General features: G+C 42.9%; 1 protein-coding gene across 2 annotated transcripts; it reads right to left on the reverse strand.

Moving 5' to 3' along the window:
• Positions 1-911: 911 nt before the first annotated feature.
• On the reverse strand, positions 912-10,793 carry LOC137347118 (interferon alpha-inducible protein 27-like protein 2A). Of its 2 annotated transcripts, none has more exons than XM_068011229.1 (6): positions 10,714-10,793; positions 7,144-7,270; positions 6,133-6,159; positions 5,184-5,219; positions 3,913-4,074; positions 912-3,003 (listed from the first exon to the last, which is right to left on the reverse strand). In XM_068011229.1, exons 2-6 carry the CDS (start codon positions 7,193-7,195, stop codon positions 2,897-2,899), a joined length of 384 nt encoding a protein of 127 aa, XP_067867330.1. In that variant the 5' UTR covers positions 7,196-7,270; positions 10,714-10,793; the 3' UTR covers positions 912-2,896. The 2 variants fall into 2 exon arrangements, with proteins under 2 accessions (XP_067867330.1, XP_067867328.1); XM_068011227.1 differs by lacking the exon at positions 10,714-10,793 and adding an exon at positions 10,482-10,600.
• Between the last annotated feature and the right edge of the window lie 2,927 nt (positions 10,794-13,720).

Consider the following 13,720-nt stretch of genomic DNA (forward strand, 5'->3'; position numbering starts at 1 on the left):
GGCAAATGACAACAAATTAATGCACAGCAAGATCACAAAAACAGCAGTGAGATAAATGACCAGCTATTTTGTTTCAATGTTGTTGGTTTAGGAATGTGTTGACCAGGACACCAGGAGAACTCCCCTGCTATTTTTCAAATAGTGCCATCATTTTCTTACACCTGAATAACAAGATGAGACCTCGGTTAAAATGTCTCATCCAAGAGGGAAGCACCTCCGCCACCATGCAGAAATTTCAGCCTAAATTAGGCTCTCAAGTGCTGTAGGGGGTCGGTGGGGGGGGGGGGCGTGGGGGGGGGTGGTGCTTTCACCTACAGCTGTCTGACTTGGGCATGAGAGGGGCTACCAGTTAACCAAGGGGGCTGGTTTACCATCACCAGTGCATAGGAAACACTTTCCTCCCGCATATGTTTGAGTCTGGTGGTTTTGTCTCTTCAGTCTGTTCTGGATTCAAAGTTGGGTCATTATTGTTCAGTGACATTACTCTGAGCCAATTCACCACCTAGTGAATCTCCCAAATTAGCAGCTGTTAGTGTTTGTAATGGGTTGACAGCCAGTACAGAATTACTGAAAAAGTGCAAGTGTCTTTCATAAGGTGCTGAACATTAAAGTGCACAGATTAAGTGATAATTTAAATATACAGTAACCGAATATAAATGCAGAACTTTAGAGACAAATACTCTAACTTTTCAGAACCCATAATATTAAATTGTAAGTCAAGAAGAATAGTCACTCTCCAAGACAGATGAAATAACAGCAGCTTGCATTTGTACAGTGCCTTCAATGTTGAAAAATATTCCAAGGAGCTTTACTGAGATATAATCACAGCCAAAGAAGGAAAGATTAAGAGCAGACCAAAAGCTTGGTCAAAGAGTTGGGTTTTAAGGGAAAAGAAAACACCAAAACAAATGTTATTTAAGGTGTAATTTAATCAAGGTTTGTTACATAAAAGTATTAAGATTTGGTTATTGTGATTTAAAGTATGACATCTTCTCAGATATTCATTTGTAGATGCAATGTGTACTTTTATCACCTCAAATCATTCTGACATAAGATATTGCAGATGCAGGGTTTCCCAAGACCCACATGTCAGCCATGAGACTTGTAGTTTTTGAGCAGTGTACTGTATTTATGAAGTAGCCCCACTCCTGACAAAAATCTCATGCGATACAGTTGAGAACCTTGCAACTCCAGTTATATTTCCATGCTTTATGCCAAAGTTACAGGGGAGAGGGGTTTTATGGCAAAACAACAGCAACTTGCATTTATAGAACACTTTTAATGTAACAAATGTTCCCGTGTGCTTTTACAAGAGCATTATCAGACACCATTTGACACAACCACATAAAAGGACAGCTTGGGGATCAAGGAGGTACATTTTAAGGAGCACTTTACAAATGGGATATATACTTCAGCCCAACCCCCAGCAGATAAGATTCATTCTTGGAGTGGACCACAATAAGTATTGGTGTTACGACCAGGTGAGAAAGAGAAACTGGAGATTGCTGTCAATCTCCCCATGAGCTTCAAGTATTTTCTGCATTTGCACTGTTAAAAACTAATTAAAGTCAGCACTAAAAGTTAGGGTTAGTACTTAACTATGCAAGGACCCTTTTAATGATTTATGTTCCTGCAATACCACTTAACCTCTCCAGCCCAGAAAGGGAACAGTTGAAGCTATTGTAACAACTCGGTGAGAAAGGTGACGAGGGGTCCCTCTCAGTCTTCACCTGGTCTTACTGTAACAGGGTTTAATTTTAAATACACAGTGTTTGAGCTACCCCTTGGTGAATCCTTGTTCACCCCTTTCCAATTATAAGGCAAAGAAACCAGCGCAAACAGGCTTTCTTAGGTTTAAAGAAAAAAAGGTGAAATTTTATTAAACTTGGAGGTTTTAAAACACAAACACTAATTCGGTTAACGCCTATGAATACACGACGTGCCCACGCTAGCATGCATACATGCAAATAGAGACAGAGAAGAGCAGAAGAAAAATAAAATGGATAGGTTTGAGGCAATATCTGAAGAGTTGTTGTTATAGTTCTTCCAGCTCACTGTCGAGTCCTTGATTATAGGTAGATCTTGCTTTTCGTTGGGCTCCAGTATTCTTCTTAAACCTAGTTCACTGTAGGTGACCTTTCTCTCTTGGGGTTCATGTGTCTTCAGTGGGTTTTGGAGTTCCGCGAGAAAGAGATGGGAGCAGACAGGCAGGAGAGGAGGTCTGCTTCAGTCCAGGAGCATTCTGCTTTTGCCAGTTCAAACACTGCAACAGCCAGTTAGTTATGTGACTAACTGGCCTGGCCATGTCAGTTTGTGGATCGAATTGAAGCAGGGAATAGCTCCTTTGTCTACGAGCACTGTCTGTTAATCTGTAAATGTATCTTTCCAGCCAGGGGCCTGGCAACCCCTTGTCACAGGTCTTCTCTTTTTCTCAGCAACAATTTGAAATTTAATGTCCATGTGGCAAAAATAATAAGCCACATTGTTGCCAGTTTGGGGGGGGGGGGGGCTGCATGACAATTGGTATTAAATTCAATGGTGCACTTACAGGATCCACAGAACACTTGCCATTTCTATGAAATGTAGTCACAGAACTGAATGCCTCCATTCACCCTGTGGTCAGTTATAGAATGACAAAATCTGGGGCTGAAACAGTGTAGAATGTTTCACCCAAAACTAATTAAGAAGATTGCTAACAGGGCATCTGGGTATTAGCAAAAGGATAGAACCACCTATACTAAAATTAAAAGTATTTTCAATTACTGGATTTATTTTGAAACCCCAACCTAGAGAATATTCAACAGGTACTAACAGAATGCTACTTCATTTCCGGCCCAAGTAAATCCTCAGGAGCTGCCTAACTGCGGAGAATCTACTTTAAAGCAGCATGCTGAATTTAGGGCTCATCTTCAGAACTCTGAATAAGCTCTTTAGCAGCACAGCCAGTGGCAGCACCAGCACTTCCTACTATAGCAGCACCAGCAGTAGAGAGTCCAGCAGCTCCTTCATGAAGAAAAGAACATATATTAATCCTTACAAATATGTAGCAATATTTAGAACACATTCGTTAAACTTTATAAAACTGCCTCCATTCCCACTCTGAGAGAATCTGTTTATCCTGTGCTATGAACCATTCTTCAAAAAAAATAAAATGCACAGCCAAGAAACTATTCAGGCCTTTGATCTTATTTATTTTATTTATTGATTTAGAGATACAGCACTGAAACAGGCCATTCGGCCCACCGAGTCTGTGCCGACCAACAACCACCCATTTATACTAACCCTACAGTAATTCCATATTCCCTACCACCTACCTACACTAGGGGCAATTTACAATGGCCAATTTACCCATCAACCTGCAAGTCTTTGGATGTAGGAGGAAACACCCAGCAAAAACCCACGCGGTCACAGGGAGAACTTGCAAACTCCGCACAGGCAGTACCCAGAATCGAACCCGGGTCCCTGGAGCTGCAGTGCAAACCACTGCGCCACTGTGCTGCCCTTGCTAATATAAAGGCTGCTGAGTAAGTCTTCTCTCCTGAATGGCCATCCAGTTTTCCCCTAATTTGTGCATTAAAAAGTTATTTCAAAATACAAACTACAGAATAGAGCTTTTTGTAGTGACTTTGCTGATCAGTTTCACTCTATATTAAACAAACATAGCAGCACCAGAGTTTTATTATGACACTAGTTCACCAATATTAGCCATTTAAGCAATCACTATCTCACCCACAGCCAAGACTGATAACTTCCTGTCTGAGAAACCACGGAGCCCTGCCCCCACACAAACTTCACCACTTTCTATGTTTATACATGGAAGGATGACTTAAAGGTGTTGGACAAGTGATTACATTAAGATCAATCTTCATAACTTTTCCTCAATTTGATTTAAAAGAAAACATGGAATCTTACCAATAGACTGGAGGGTTGCGACAACACCACCAGCTGCTACACCCCCTCCATTAGCGACTGCAGCCACAGACATCATTTTTGCTCCCAAGGATCCAGCTGCTATTCCAGCACCAGTGAAGCCAGCTGCACCAACAACAACTGGGGCAGCAACTACTGCAGCAGCTGCAAAAATAGAATAAAGTCAGTTGATAAGGGAACTAAAAATTTGCTTGGTGATACAGCACCCCGTTTAGGCTCTTGGCTGTAGAGATCACAGCTCCAACAAATCCAAAAATGGCATGGGAAGAAATGGAGCAAAGGGGTTTGCCATGACCCTGGCAGCCTTTCAAAAAGAAAGGAGCATGACCTTCAGTTAGCAAGAGTATAAATTACACCATGATGTCTTTGTTTTAAAAGAGCACATCATCATGTCACATGTTTGCATTTTAAAGTTGCAAATTTGAAAAAGAAAGGTGACTTTGCAATGAAATACTCAACCCTGATACTCAGAATGGACCATAAAAAACGTACAGCACAGGAGGCCATTCAGGCCATCATGCCTGTGCTGCCTCTTTGAAAGAAAAGTCATGCTTAGTTCCACACCTCCACTTATTGTCCATAACCTGCAAGTTCCTCATCCTCAACTATCTGTCCATCTCCCTTTTAAAACTATTTATGGAATTAGCTTCCACCGCCTTTTCAGACAGAGCATTCCAGATTCCCACAACTCAGTGAAAAAAAAAATCTCTCCTCATCTTCCCACTAGATCTTTGGCCAATGATTTGAAATCAATGACATCTGGTTATTAACCCAATATTTTTTTCTACTTTATTTGCTTCTTTAACCACCTTATTAACTTGCCCTGCCACCTTTATGAATTTGTGTATATGAACAACAAAGTCTCTCTGTTCATCTACACTCACTCAATCTAGGCTGGCAATTTAGTGCAGTGCTAAAGGACGGATGAATTGTCAGAGATGCCATTTTTCCAAGGAGATGTAAAACCAAGCTGCCATCTGCTTATTCAGGTGGATGCAGCAAAAGATGCCATGGCACTTTTTGAAGAATAGCAGGAGTTCTTCTGGTGTTCTGGGCAACATTCCTCAATCAGTAAATACCACTGAAAATAGATCATCTAGTTATTTTTTCCATTTGCTGTTTGTTGGACCATCCTGTGCACAAATTGGTTGCCACATTTCCTGACAGAGCAGCAGTGACTGCACATAATCAAGCAATTGTGAAGCAATATCGGGACATCCTGAGAAGGTGTATATCAATGCAATTTCTTTTACCTGCTCCTCCTGCAACCCAGGCAACTGTCGACCAATCTATAAATACATGGGCAAAACAGAAATATTAGACAAGTATTCAACGGTGAGACAAGCCACTCATTTGATAACTTTCTTGACTGCTAAGTCAGTAATGTAGGAAAGCAGTCAAGTTACAACCAGCATTTTATTAGTTTGCAGACTACTTGTGTAATTGTTTCCTCTCAGCATGAGCACTAATAATGTCAGGGGCACATTCATATACAATCCTACAGATCCCAAGCTCAAGGGTCCCTGCTAAATATGGGGGTCCCTCCAGGGTTAGCAAACTATGTCCAATAAGCATCTCCCTGTCCACAATCCCATTGGACAAGAAATCTCCTGGCCACGCCCATGAGTCTCAGTGCTGGAGAGCTGCAGTCCAGTTTTCTCCTTTCAGGTAGGTTTTAATGAATGGGGATGAGGGGGGAGGGAGTTGTTCAGGGTTGCTGAAGGACCCTAAAGAGCCCTAAGAATTCTTAATTGGTCTCTGATTAAGCTATTTTTATATTACTTACTTCTAGGCTATTGGCACCAGTTCTCAGGCAGCTGAAGGCAACAGTGTAGCCTTGCCGGAGTTGCAAAGGCTGGTGATTGGGAGGACCTGGTTTTAAGAAAAATGCCTGCACTGGGTCATTTTCTATCAAGTTCGTGGATGCAAAAATAACTGGGAGTGTCCATCTGACACTTTCCCAATGCAGTGAACAATACTGGTTTAGAAGGAAAAAAAAGTGGTTAAGTGTTGCATTCCCCCAGCCCTGCGATCTCAAACCTGACAGAACACACGAAAATGAAAAACCATTCAAGAAAAATAGTTTCTCTTAGCAACACAATTAATGGTAGTTTACAATCACTATGGATTCTATGGACACACAGTATGGAAAAGAGGGAAGAGATATGAGGAAGAGGATGAGTAGAGGAGAATGGGGGTTACCTATATCACATGAAGGTAGGCTTGAACCTGCAAAACAGGGAAGATAACAGAATGAGAACATTTTATTTTATTTTTGTCTTTTAAAAATATATTTCTTCTATACACCCAAAATCATCTCACGTATCATTGCTCACAACGTCAGAGGATACCAACTTGCATTTATATATCATCTTATCAACTTCAAAATGACCAAAAGCATTTTATGATCAATGAATTACTTTGGAATTGCACGGGTATTTAGAGAAAAGTGTATAGAAAATTGAAAACTTTCAATATAATTTACATAGCTAGATGGACGTATCTCCACTATGCCCTTTGCATATGCTCAAGAATAGTTAAATATTCAAACAAAATGTGCTTCAAAATAGTTTAGCACACCATCCCATATTTTTAATCACTATAAATCCCAACTGGGATATTTGGTGATTTCTTCTGCACTATCTGTGCCAGATGTAATTGATGTTCGATGATTCTATGTTATTCCAGGTAACATGAAAAGTTTGATATCTCACTTTTCCCCTCCATCTTGATTCAATCATGCCTGACTGCTGTCTGCCCCTCAAACATTATGCTTAACACTGTTCCATCAAGAATCCTAAGCTTTTGAACTGTGCTCATAATCTCAGTCAACTGGTAGAATTGCTAAATGTACTGTTTCTTTTTAAATGGTAAAGCAGCTTCAACTGTTCATTTCTTGACTTCAGCGGTTTCCTTCTAGTCACTTGCCAATAATTTGTGAATTCTCCTTTTCACCAGCTGGGTCTTTCCTTCCAGCTTTAGTGTTCAGTCTTTGCGATCCAAAGTTTAAAGTTACCTACTCAGAGTTCACAGACTTATTTGCCCATTCTATACTTATCAATGTATTGAGACTTTATTGCTTACTTGTTTCCAATCAAAACTAACTTTTTTACAAAAAAGGGAGAAGATTCAGCAAGATTGTAGAGAAAGGCCAGGCATAAATTTGCAAGTATTTGAAATGAATCAACATTACCACATAAATCTACTTCTCACCTGTGTTGAAAGAAGCAGACAAGATCAATGCAATATAGACCAGCTCTCGCATTTTTCCAATATTTTCAAGGAAGACTGATACAAGTATTGTAGATTTCAGTAATAGCTGGAACACAATAGGACCTTCCTGCACAGATCAACACAAGAAGCAATTTCAATTAAAAAGGTTACAAGGGAAGTACTGACAGTGCTGTGTAATAACCTCATCTGGTAGCAGATTTATAAATTACAGGTAGAGATGGTTCAAATTGTTATCGGAAAAGCTCGGTTTCATGTTTTGTCTACAGTAATCTTCAGTGAAATTATAATTCTTCACTCTTAAAATGTGTTACAACCAAGTGAGAAATGTGTCCAGGGGTCTGTTACTATCTTCATCTGGTCTTATTGCAACAGGGTTTAATTTTAAACACGGTTTTGATCTCCCCTTTGTGAATCCGTGTTCACAACTTTCCAACTATAAGGCAAAGAAATGAGCACAAACAGGCTTTCTGTGGTTTAACGAAGAAAGATGAAATTTATTAAACCTTAAACTTGAACTCTAATACAGTTAACACCTACGGATATACAAATACCCACGCAATACACATATGCAAATAGAGACAGAAAAGAGCAGAAGAAAAGATAAGTAGAACAGTTTGAGACAATATCTTGTTACAGTTTCTCGAGCTCGCTGTAGTCCTTGATTGAATATATGGTCTTGTGTTTCATTGGGGCCCAGTATTCTTCGTAAACCTTATTCACATAGGAGATTCTGAGTTTACGTATCTTCACAAGATTCAGTTCTGTGGGAAAAAGAGATTGAGGCAGGCAGACAGGAGAGGAAGTAATTCTTGCTTCAGTTCCAGAAGAGATCTTCACTTCATGAGCACAGAGCTTTGTCTTTTCAAAGTTTTGCGTTTCCAGTTTAAAGCTCCCCTGGTTGGCCAGCAGGTGGTCACGTGACCGATTGGTTTGACCAGGTCTCTTCCGTGCATTGGGGCAGGGACTGGTTCCTTTGTTTCAACACTGTCTGCTACTATGCAAATGTCCTTCCAGTCAGGGCTTGCAATTTTAAGTTATTGTTCAAGTGGTGAAATAATGTGTGCCTCAGTCTTGGCAGGTGGGGGGTTTGCCTGATAAATGATTGTAGATAAAAACTTTATTCTTAGTAGGTTACATCAGTGGCTAGTTCTAATAAACATGTAGTCATGTAGCTGCTGTCAGAGGTGGTGTTTCCTTATGCATTCCTGAGATATGGGAAATGCTGGAAAAGCTGAATTTTTAATACCCATCGCTAGTTGCCCCAAGATTCTTCTCCTTGAATCATTGCAGTCCTTTTGGTGAGTTTTTCCAAAATGGTGTAGGGAATTTCAGGATTTTGATCCAGCAACCATAAAGAAATGGTGGATGTACATCCAAGTCAAGATGGTATTTGACTTGGAGGGGGAAGGTGTTCCCATACTCTTGCTGCTCTTAACTTTGGTAAAAGTGCTGTTGAAGTAAGCTTGCAAGTTGATACAATGCAACCTTTAAATCATACATATTGCAGTCACAGGGTTCTGGTGATTAAAAGGGTGGATATTGAATTCAATGCCCAAGGACCGATCAAGCAGACCACTCTGTATTGGATAGGTTAAGCTTTGAGTGATAGTGCAGATGTATCCATCACAATTGACTTTGTAGTGAAGAAGCACTGGGGGGCCAGCAGGTGAGCCAATTATCAGTGTACCCATCTTCTGTTCTATTCCTGCAGCCATGGCATTGGTATGGTGGGGCCAGTTAGGTTTCTGGACAATGTTGATAACATTAAATGTCTTACTGGAGATGGTCATTACTTGGCACATAGTGGTGTGAATATTAGCCCGTCTGGATATTATCCAGGTCCTGTTGCAAGCTGGCATGACTTGCTCTTTGAGTTGTGAATGAAGCTTAAAATCGTACAATCGACAGCCCCATTCCTGACCTGATAAAGGGAAGTAGCTGAAGATGGTTGGGCTGAGGACACTTCACTGAGAAAGCCCTGGGGCTGCAATGATTGGCCTCCAACAACATGAGCCTCTTTCTCAGTTTCAAATATAACCTCAGCACCACATTCCCACCTACCCCCGATAACCTTTCACCCCTTGCTCAAGAATCTATCCACCTCTACCTTAAAAATATTTAAGGACTCTGCTTTCATCGCCTTTTGAGGAAGAGAGTTCCAAAGACTCACAACCCTCAGAGGAAAGATTTCTCCTCATCTCTGTCTGAAATGGGCAACCACTTATTTTTAAGACAGTGACCCCTAGTTCTAGATTCTTCCACAAGAGGAAACATCCTTTCCACAACCACCCTGTCAAGACCCCTCAGGAGTTTAACCGCACATCTGCTCCATGCCTGACATTGCTGTATCATTTATGTATAAACAATGGGGAGTACTATTAGCGTCACATTTTGATAGCAAATTATGGCCTATTATGTTGCTGAGATTCTTTCTCATCTCCTTTTCTGTATATATCTCCTGGTGTGAATAGCTACCCGAAACCTACTTGCCGATTTTAATTTTATTCCTGTTTTACAAGATTCCTTTTTAACCACCCTGCCCAACTGCAGTCACTCCTTATCACCTGTCAGTATCTTGATCCATTACCAATTCCAAACAAGTTTTTTTATTTCACTTACAGCTGGTCCCAATAGTGAACTATTTCCCCTGTTGTGCCCAATGCTCACCTCGGAGACTGAACACTTCATAACCTGTGGCATTTACTAATCTTTACAAGCATTTCAATGGTCCCCAATTCTACTATCCTTTCCTTCATCTCCATGACTTGCAAACATTCATAGATACTCGAGCTAACTCCCCACTCAATGACAGGACCGATGCCACAATCCACAGCTCCCTATTCTTTCCTTTGTTCACTAGATTCTCAAATATATTTGAACAATTCATAAAAAGAAACCTCGTCCATTAACTAGTTTCAACCAATTTAATCTGTAGACGGTTTTCATCTTATTCTGAAACTTGTTACTATCCATCAACATATTTTGTTATCCGATTTAAGCCAATGTCTGACCTGCACAGTATCCGCAGAACATGAAATGAATGGGTTAACACTTCTGCAAAAAGTGCGGAGAGACTCATTTCAGGAAAGGGACAGTGGCTTGTCTCATAGCTGAAAAAGAAATGCACCTGGAAGAGTGTTACTGCACCAGCCATCAATATCACACAAGTAACAGAAATACAATGGTAATTTATGAATATATTGGTGTATATGTGCAATAATTTTAAATGCTTATTATAGAAAAGTAATATCGCTAAAAATGCAAACTGTAGAATAGCTACACTGCATCAAATTTCTTTGAACTATCCTCTATATTACCTGATATATGTTGGAGTTGCCTAAAACCAAACAGAACTTCACTCGGAACAACCTGACACACAGCGCATTGCAGAATATATAGCAAACTGAGAGGAGTCTCCTGGGTCCTAATGCTCAATAAGTTCAACATGTTCAATTTTCAATCCACCTCGATCTATTTTTTTTGCAGCAAGAACAGTCTCCCCCAGTATTTTATAACTGTAGTTTAGAACAGAAAGCCGAGGGACGTCACCTTTTTTTTTCACTATTAATTTTTAACCAAGGCGCTGAAGAGTCTGTAGATTCAAGAAATGGAAACTCCATTATCAGTTTCGTTTCCTCGGAAATCCACATGATGTCACTGACAGCTCTTCAGCAGAAGCTTTTATAAATGCAACAACGTTTAGAGATTTAAAACTTTAGAAGGTGTATGTATGTTGGAGACAGTTTTTAATTTGCCGCACTGATCTGAAACTAAAGTTGTGGATCAATGATGTCAATAGAAATGAAAACCAGGCAGTTTCAATAACACTGGCAGATCGGCAGTGTTAGATTTACACCCAAGTGGCAAATTGAGAATCAACCCCATTGTGTGTGAACGGGATGTTGGAAACCAGTTGTTCTGACAGCAAGGAGGCCGACAGCTCACTGGATTCAGGCTGGCCCAACGTTGGCCACTGGAGACCGCTGGGCCTGCAGCAAGTTAATCCCAGTAGATTGTCGCAATGGGGATGGAGGGCTGCCCAGTGGCAGTGGCCCGGAAATGGGTGCCGTTCCCTTCTGCTACATGGTTGGCAACCCCACTGTGGATCACGTGTGGCGGGCGACCATTTTACATAGTAGAGGCAGAGCCCCCCACCACCCCCCCTCCAAATCACATGGCGGGGCGGGATGCGAGCAGTCAGTTACACCATCAGATGACTCTGGAGCAGGTACTGCTGCCATATTTAAAGGCCTGCCAGCCCTGCATTCACACCTGTTTTGGAGTTGTTTGCAGCTTTCAGTGTGCTGCTGAAAATGGTGTTGGATTGACTCCTGGATGACCACCACCCCCCAAACTCCCGAGGAGGACACACAAGATGGCTGAGCCAAGACACAGGATGGACCCAGGGTTTAGTGGTGCCTCCCTGCAGATTCTCCTCCAGGCTGCATGGGAAAGGAGGGAGGTCCTCTTGCCCAGCGATGGCAAGAAGAGGTCCTCTCCCCTGACCAAGCAAGCCTGGACCGAAATAACAGAGGAGGTCAGCAGCTGTGGGGTCACCCAACACAACTGGGTGCAGTGCCGAAAGAGGGTCAATGACCTCCTGCGTTTGGCCAAGGTGTCTGCTCCATAACTCTCTATTACTGAGTGTAAGTGGCTATGCAGGAGGATGTGGGGCATGATGAGGGTGGCACAACCACAGTGATGGCAGAGGGGGTAAGGCATCACTACATCCTGACAGATGCATGGCTGCATGTTGGCCACAGGCCACCTTCTTTCACAGCTCACCCCCCATTAACTCCCCTGAGAGCGGATGGGAGCATGAGCTATATGTGATGCCCCAATAGGAGACAAGGGGCTGACACTAGCAGAACTGTCATGTTGATCACTCTGCGAATTCTTACTATCTCTCTCTTTCCACTTGCAGGACAAGAGGTCCCACAACAGGAGAAAGATGGCTCAGTCTGGCAGAGACCTTCCAGATCTACGGCCTCTCACCCCAGCCGAGGAAGAGGCCTTGGAATTGTTAGGGACCAAGGGCAGACACACCATATCAGATCGAGAGACTACAGTCTCTACACAAGAGAGTGAGGCTTGGCTTCCATCAACATACGGATCACTTCTGGAGACACACATCACTTATGGTGGACATGACGAGATCTGCACAGAATAATCCACATGTTTATGTTCTCTCAGGCAAGTCGGCGGTCGCAGGAGATTCAACCAGAAGGGGGACAGCCATCCACCTCTGAGGAGGAGGAGCACTCCGAGGATGAACTGTCCCATGACTTTCCTGCACCTTCCACCAGAGCAGAAACCAACACCTCAGTGGGTTTCTGCTTGGCTGTAGAATCAGGGTCACTAATTGGTGAGAGCACAGCATACATTCCGGAGCAGCTAGCTGAGGCTGAGACAACCGAGGACACTGATAGTCGGATCTGGCCAGGCCCATGCTGAGCCCCAGTCTGATGATGAGCCTATGGTATTGTCAGCACAGGGCATACTTGAGTTCCAGAGAGAGTAAGGCAACATCTGGCGACGATGCCAGAGGCTATGAGCGGACGATGGAGGAGTCCATCCGTGCCATGACTGCTGCCATGTCTCAGGCGTATGAGCACATGGCTTCTCCATCGAGAGGTTGGCGACCCTCATGGAGGGCCAGATCCTACAGATGCGTGCAGACTTTCACACCACCGCGTTGGCCATGAACTTGATGCAGCAGGGTCAAGGCAAGAGAAGGACAAGGCGCCTGGAGTCTTCTCCATCTCCTGCTCCTTCTCTAGTGAGCAGGGAGGTTCAAGTGAACCTTGAAAGGGAGAAGGAGAGGCTTACATCCGCAGCTGGGGGCTCCCCTCAGGGCGCTCTGATTGTGGACACCGGCTCCTCAGCCCCTCTGCCAGTGAGACCACCTCCAGCAGCCTTGAGGCGTGAGGAGGGTTCTGCACCAGTGCAGGAAACCTCCTGGCAGCAGGGGCCCTCCAGGCCTCAGGCAGCCAGAGGACAGCCACCAAAGTCATCACAGGCCATGGGGCAGCTTGATCAGCAGCCTGCCTCCAGCCCAGCAGCTAGCGCAGGGTTCACACCTCATTGGAGCACCCACAAACACGTTAATAAAACCACATAGCTACACTTGAGGATTCATGACTGTCAGAAATTTTACGTATTGATTAATTAAAAGTTCATTTGCTCAAATCATTAATGATCATTGTGTGAAAGCCATTTTCCAATAGGCCTTAATTGTGATCTGCTGACATTCCCCTTCCCCATTACTGAAATGCCTATTTAACTACAGTCCTCATTAACATATGTTCTCCCATGGGCACAATTGTGGTTTGCAGCTGGGCGCAAATCAGGGAACACAAATGGAAAGGAGGTGACAGACTACGTGCATCGAGGTGAGTCTTTCTTGGTTTCTCTGTGACTGGGCATCAGGAATGCTGGAAGCGGCTGATTGTGAGGTTGTCTCTTGTCTCCTTGGCACACAGCTCAATCTGCCTGGCCTCTGGTGCAAGGGCTTCAACATCCAGCACTGCTTGCTCCTTTCCCTCCTTTGCATCTC

Source organism: Heterodontus francisci, chromosome 31 (assembly GCF_036365525.1).
Source record: "Heterodontus francisci isolate sHetFra1 chromosome 31, sHetFra1.hap1, whole genome shotgun sequence".
NCBI lineage: Eukaryota > Metazoa > Chordata > Chondrichthyes > Heterodontiformes > Heterodontidae > Heterodontus > Heterodontus francisci.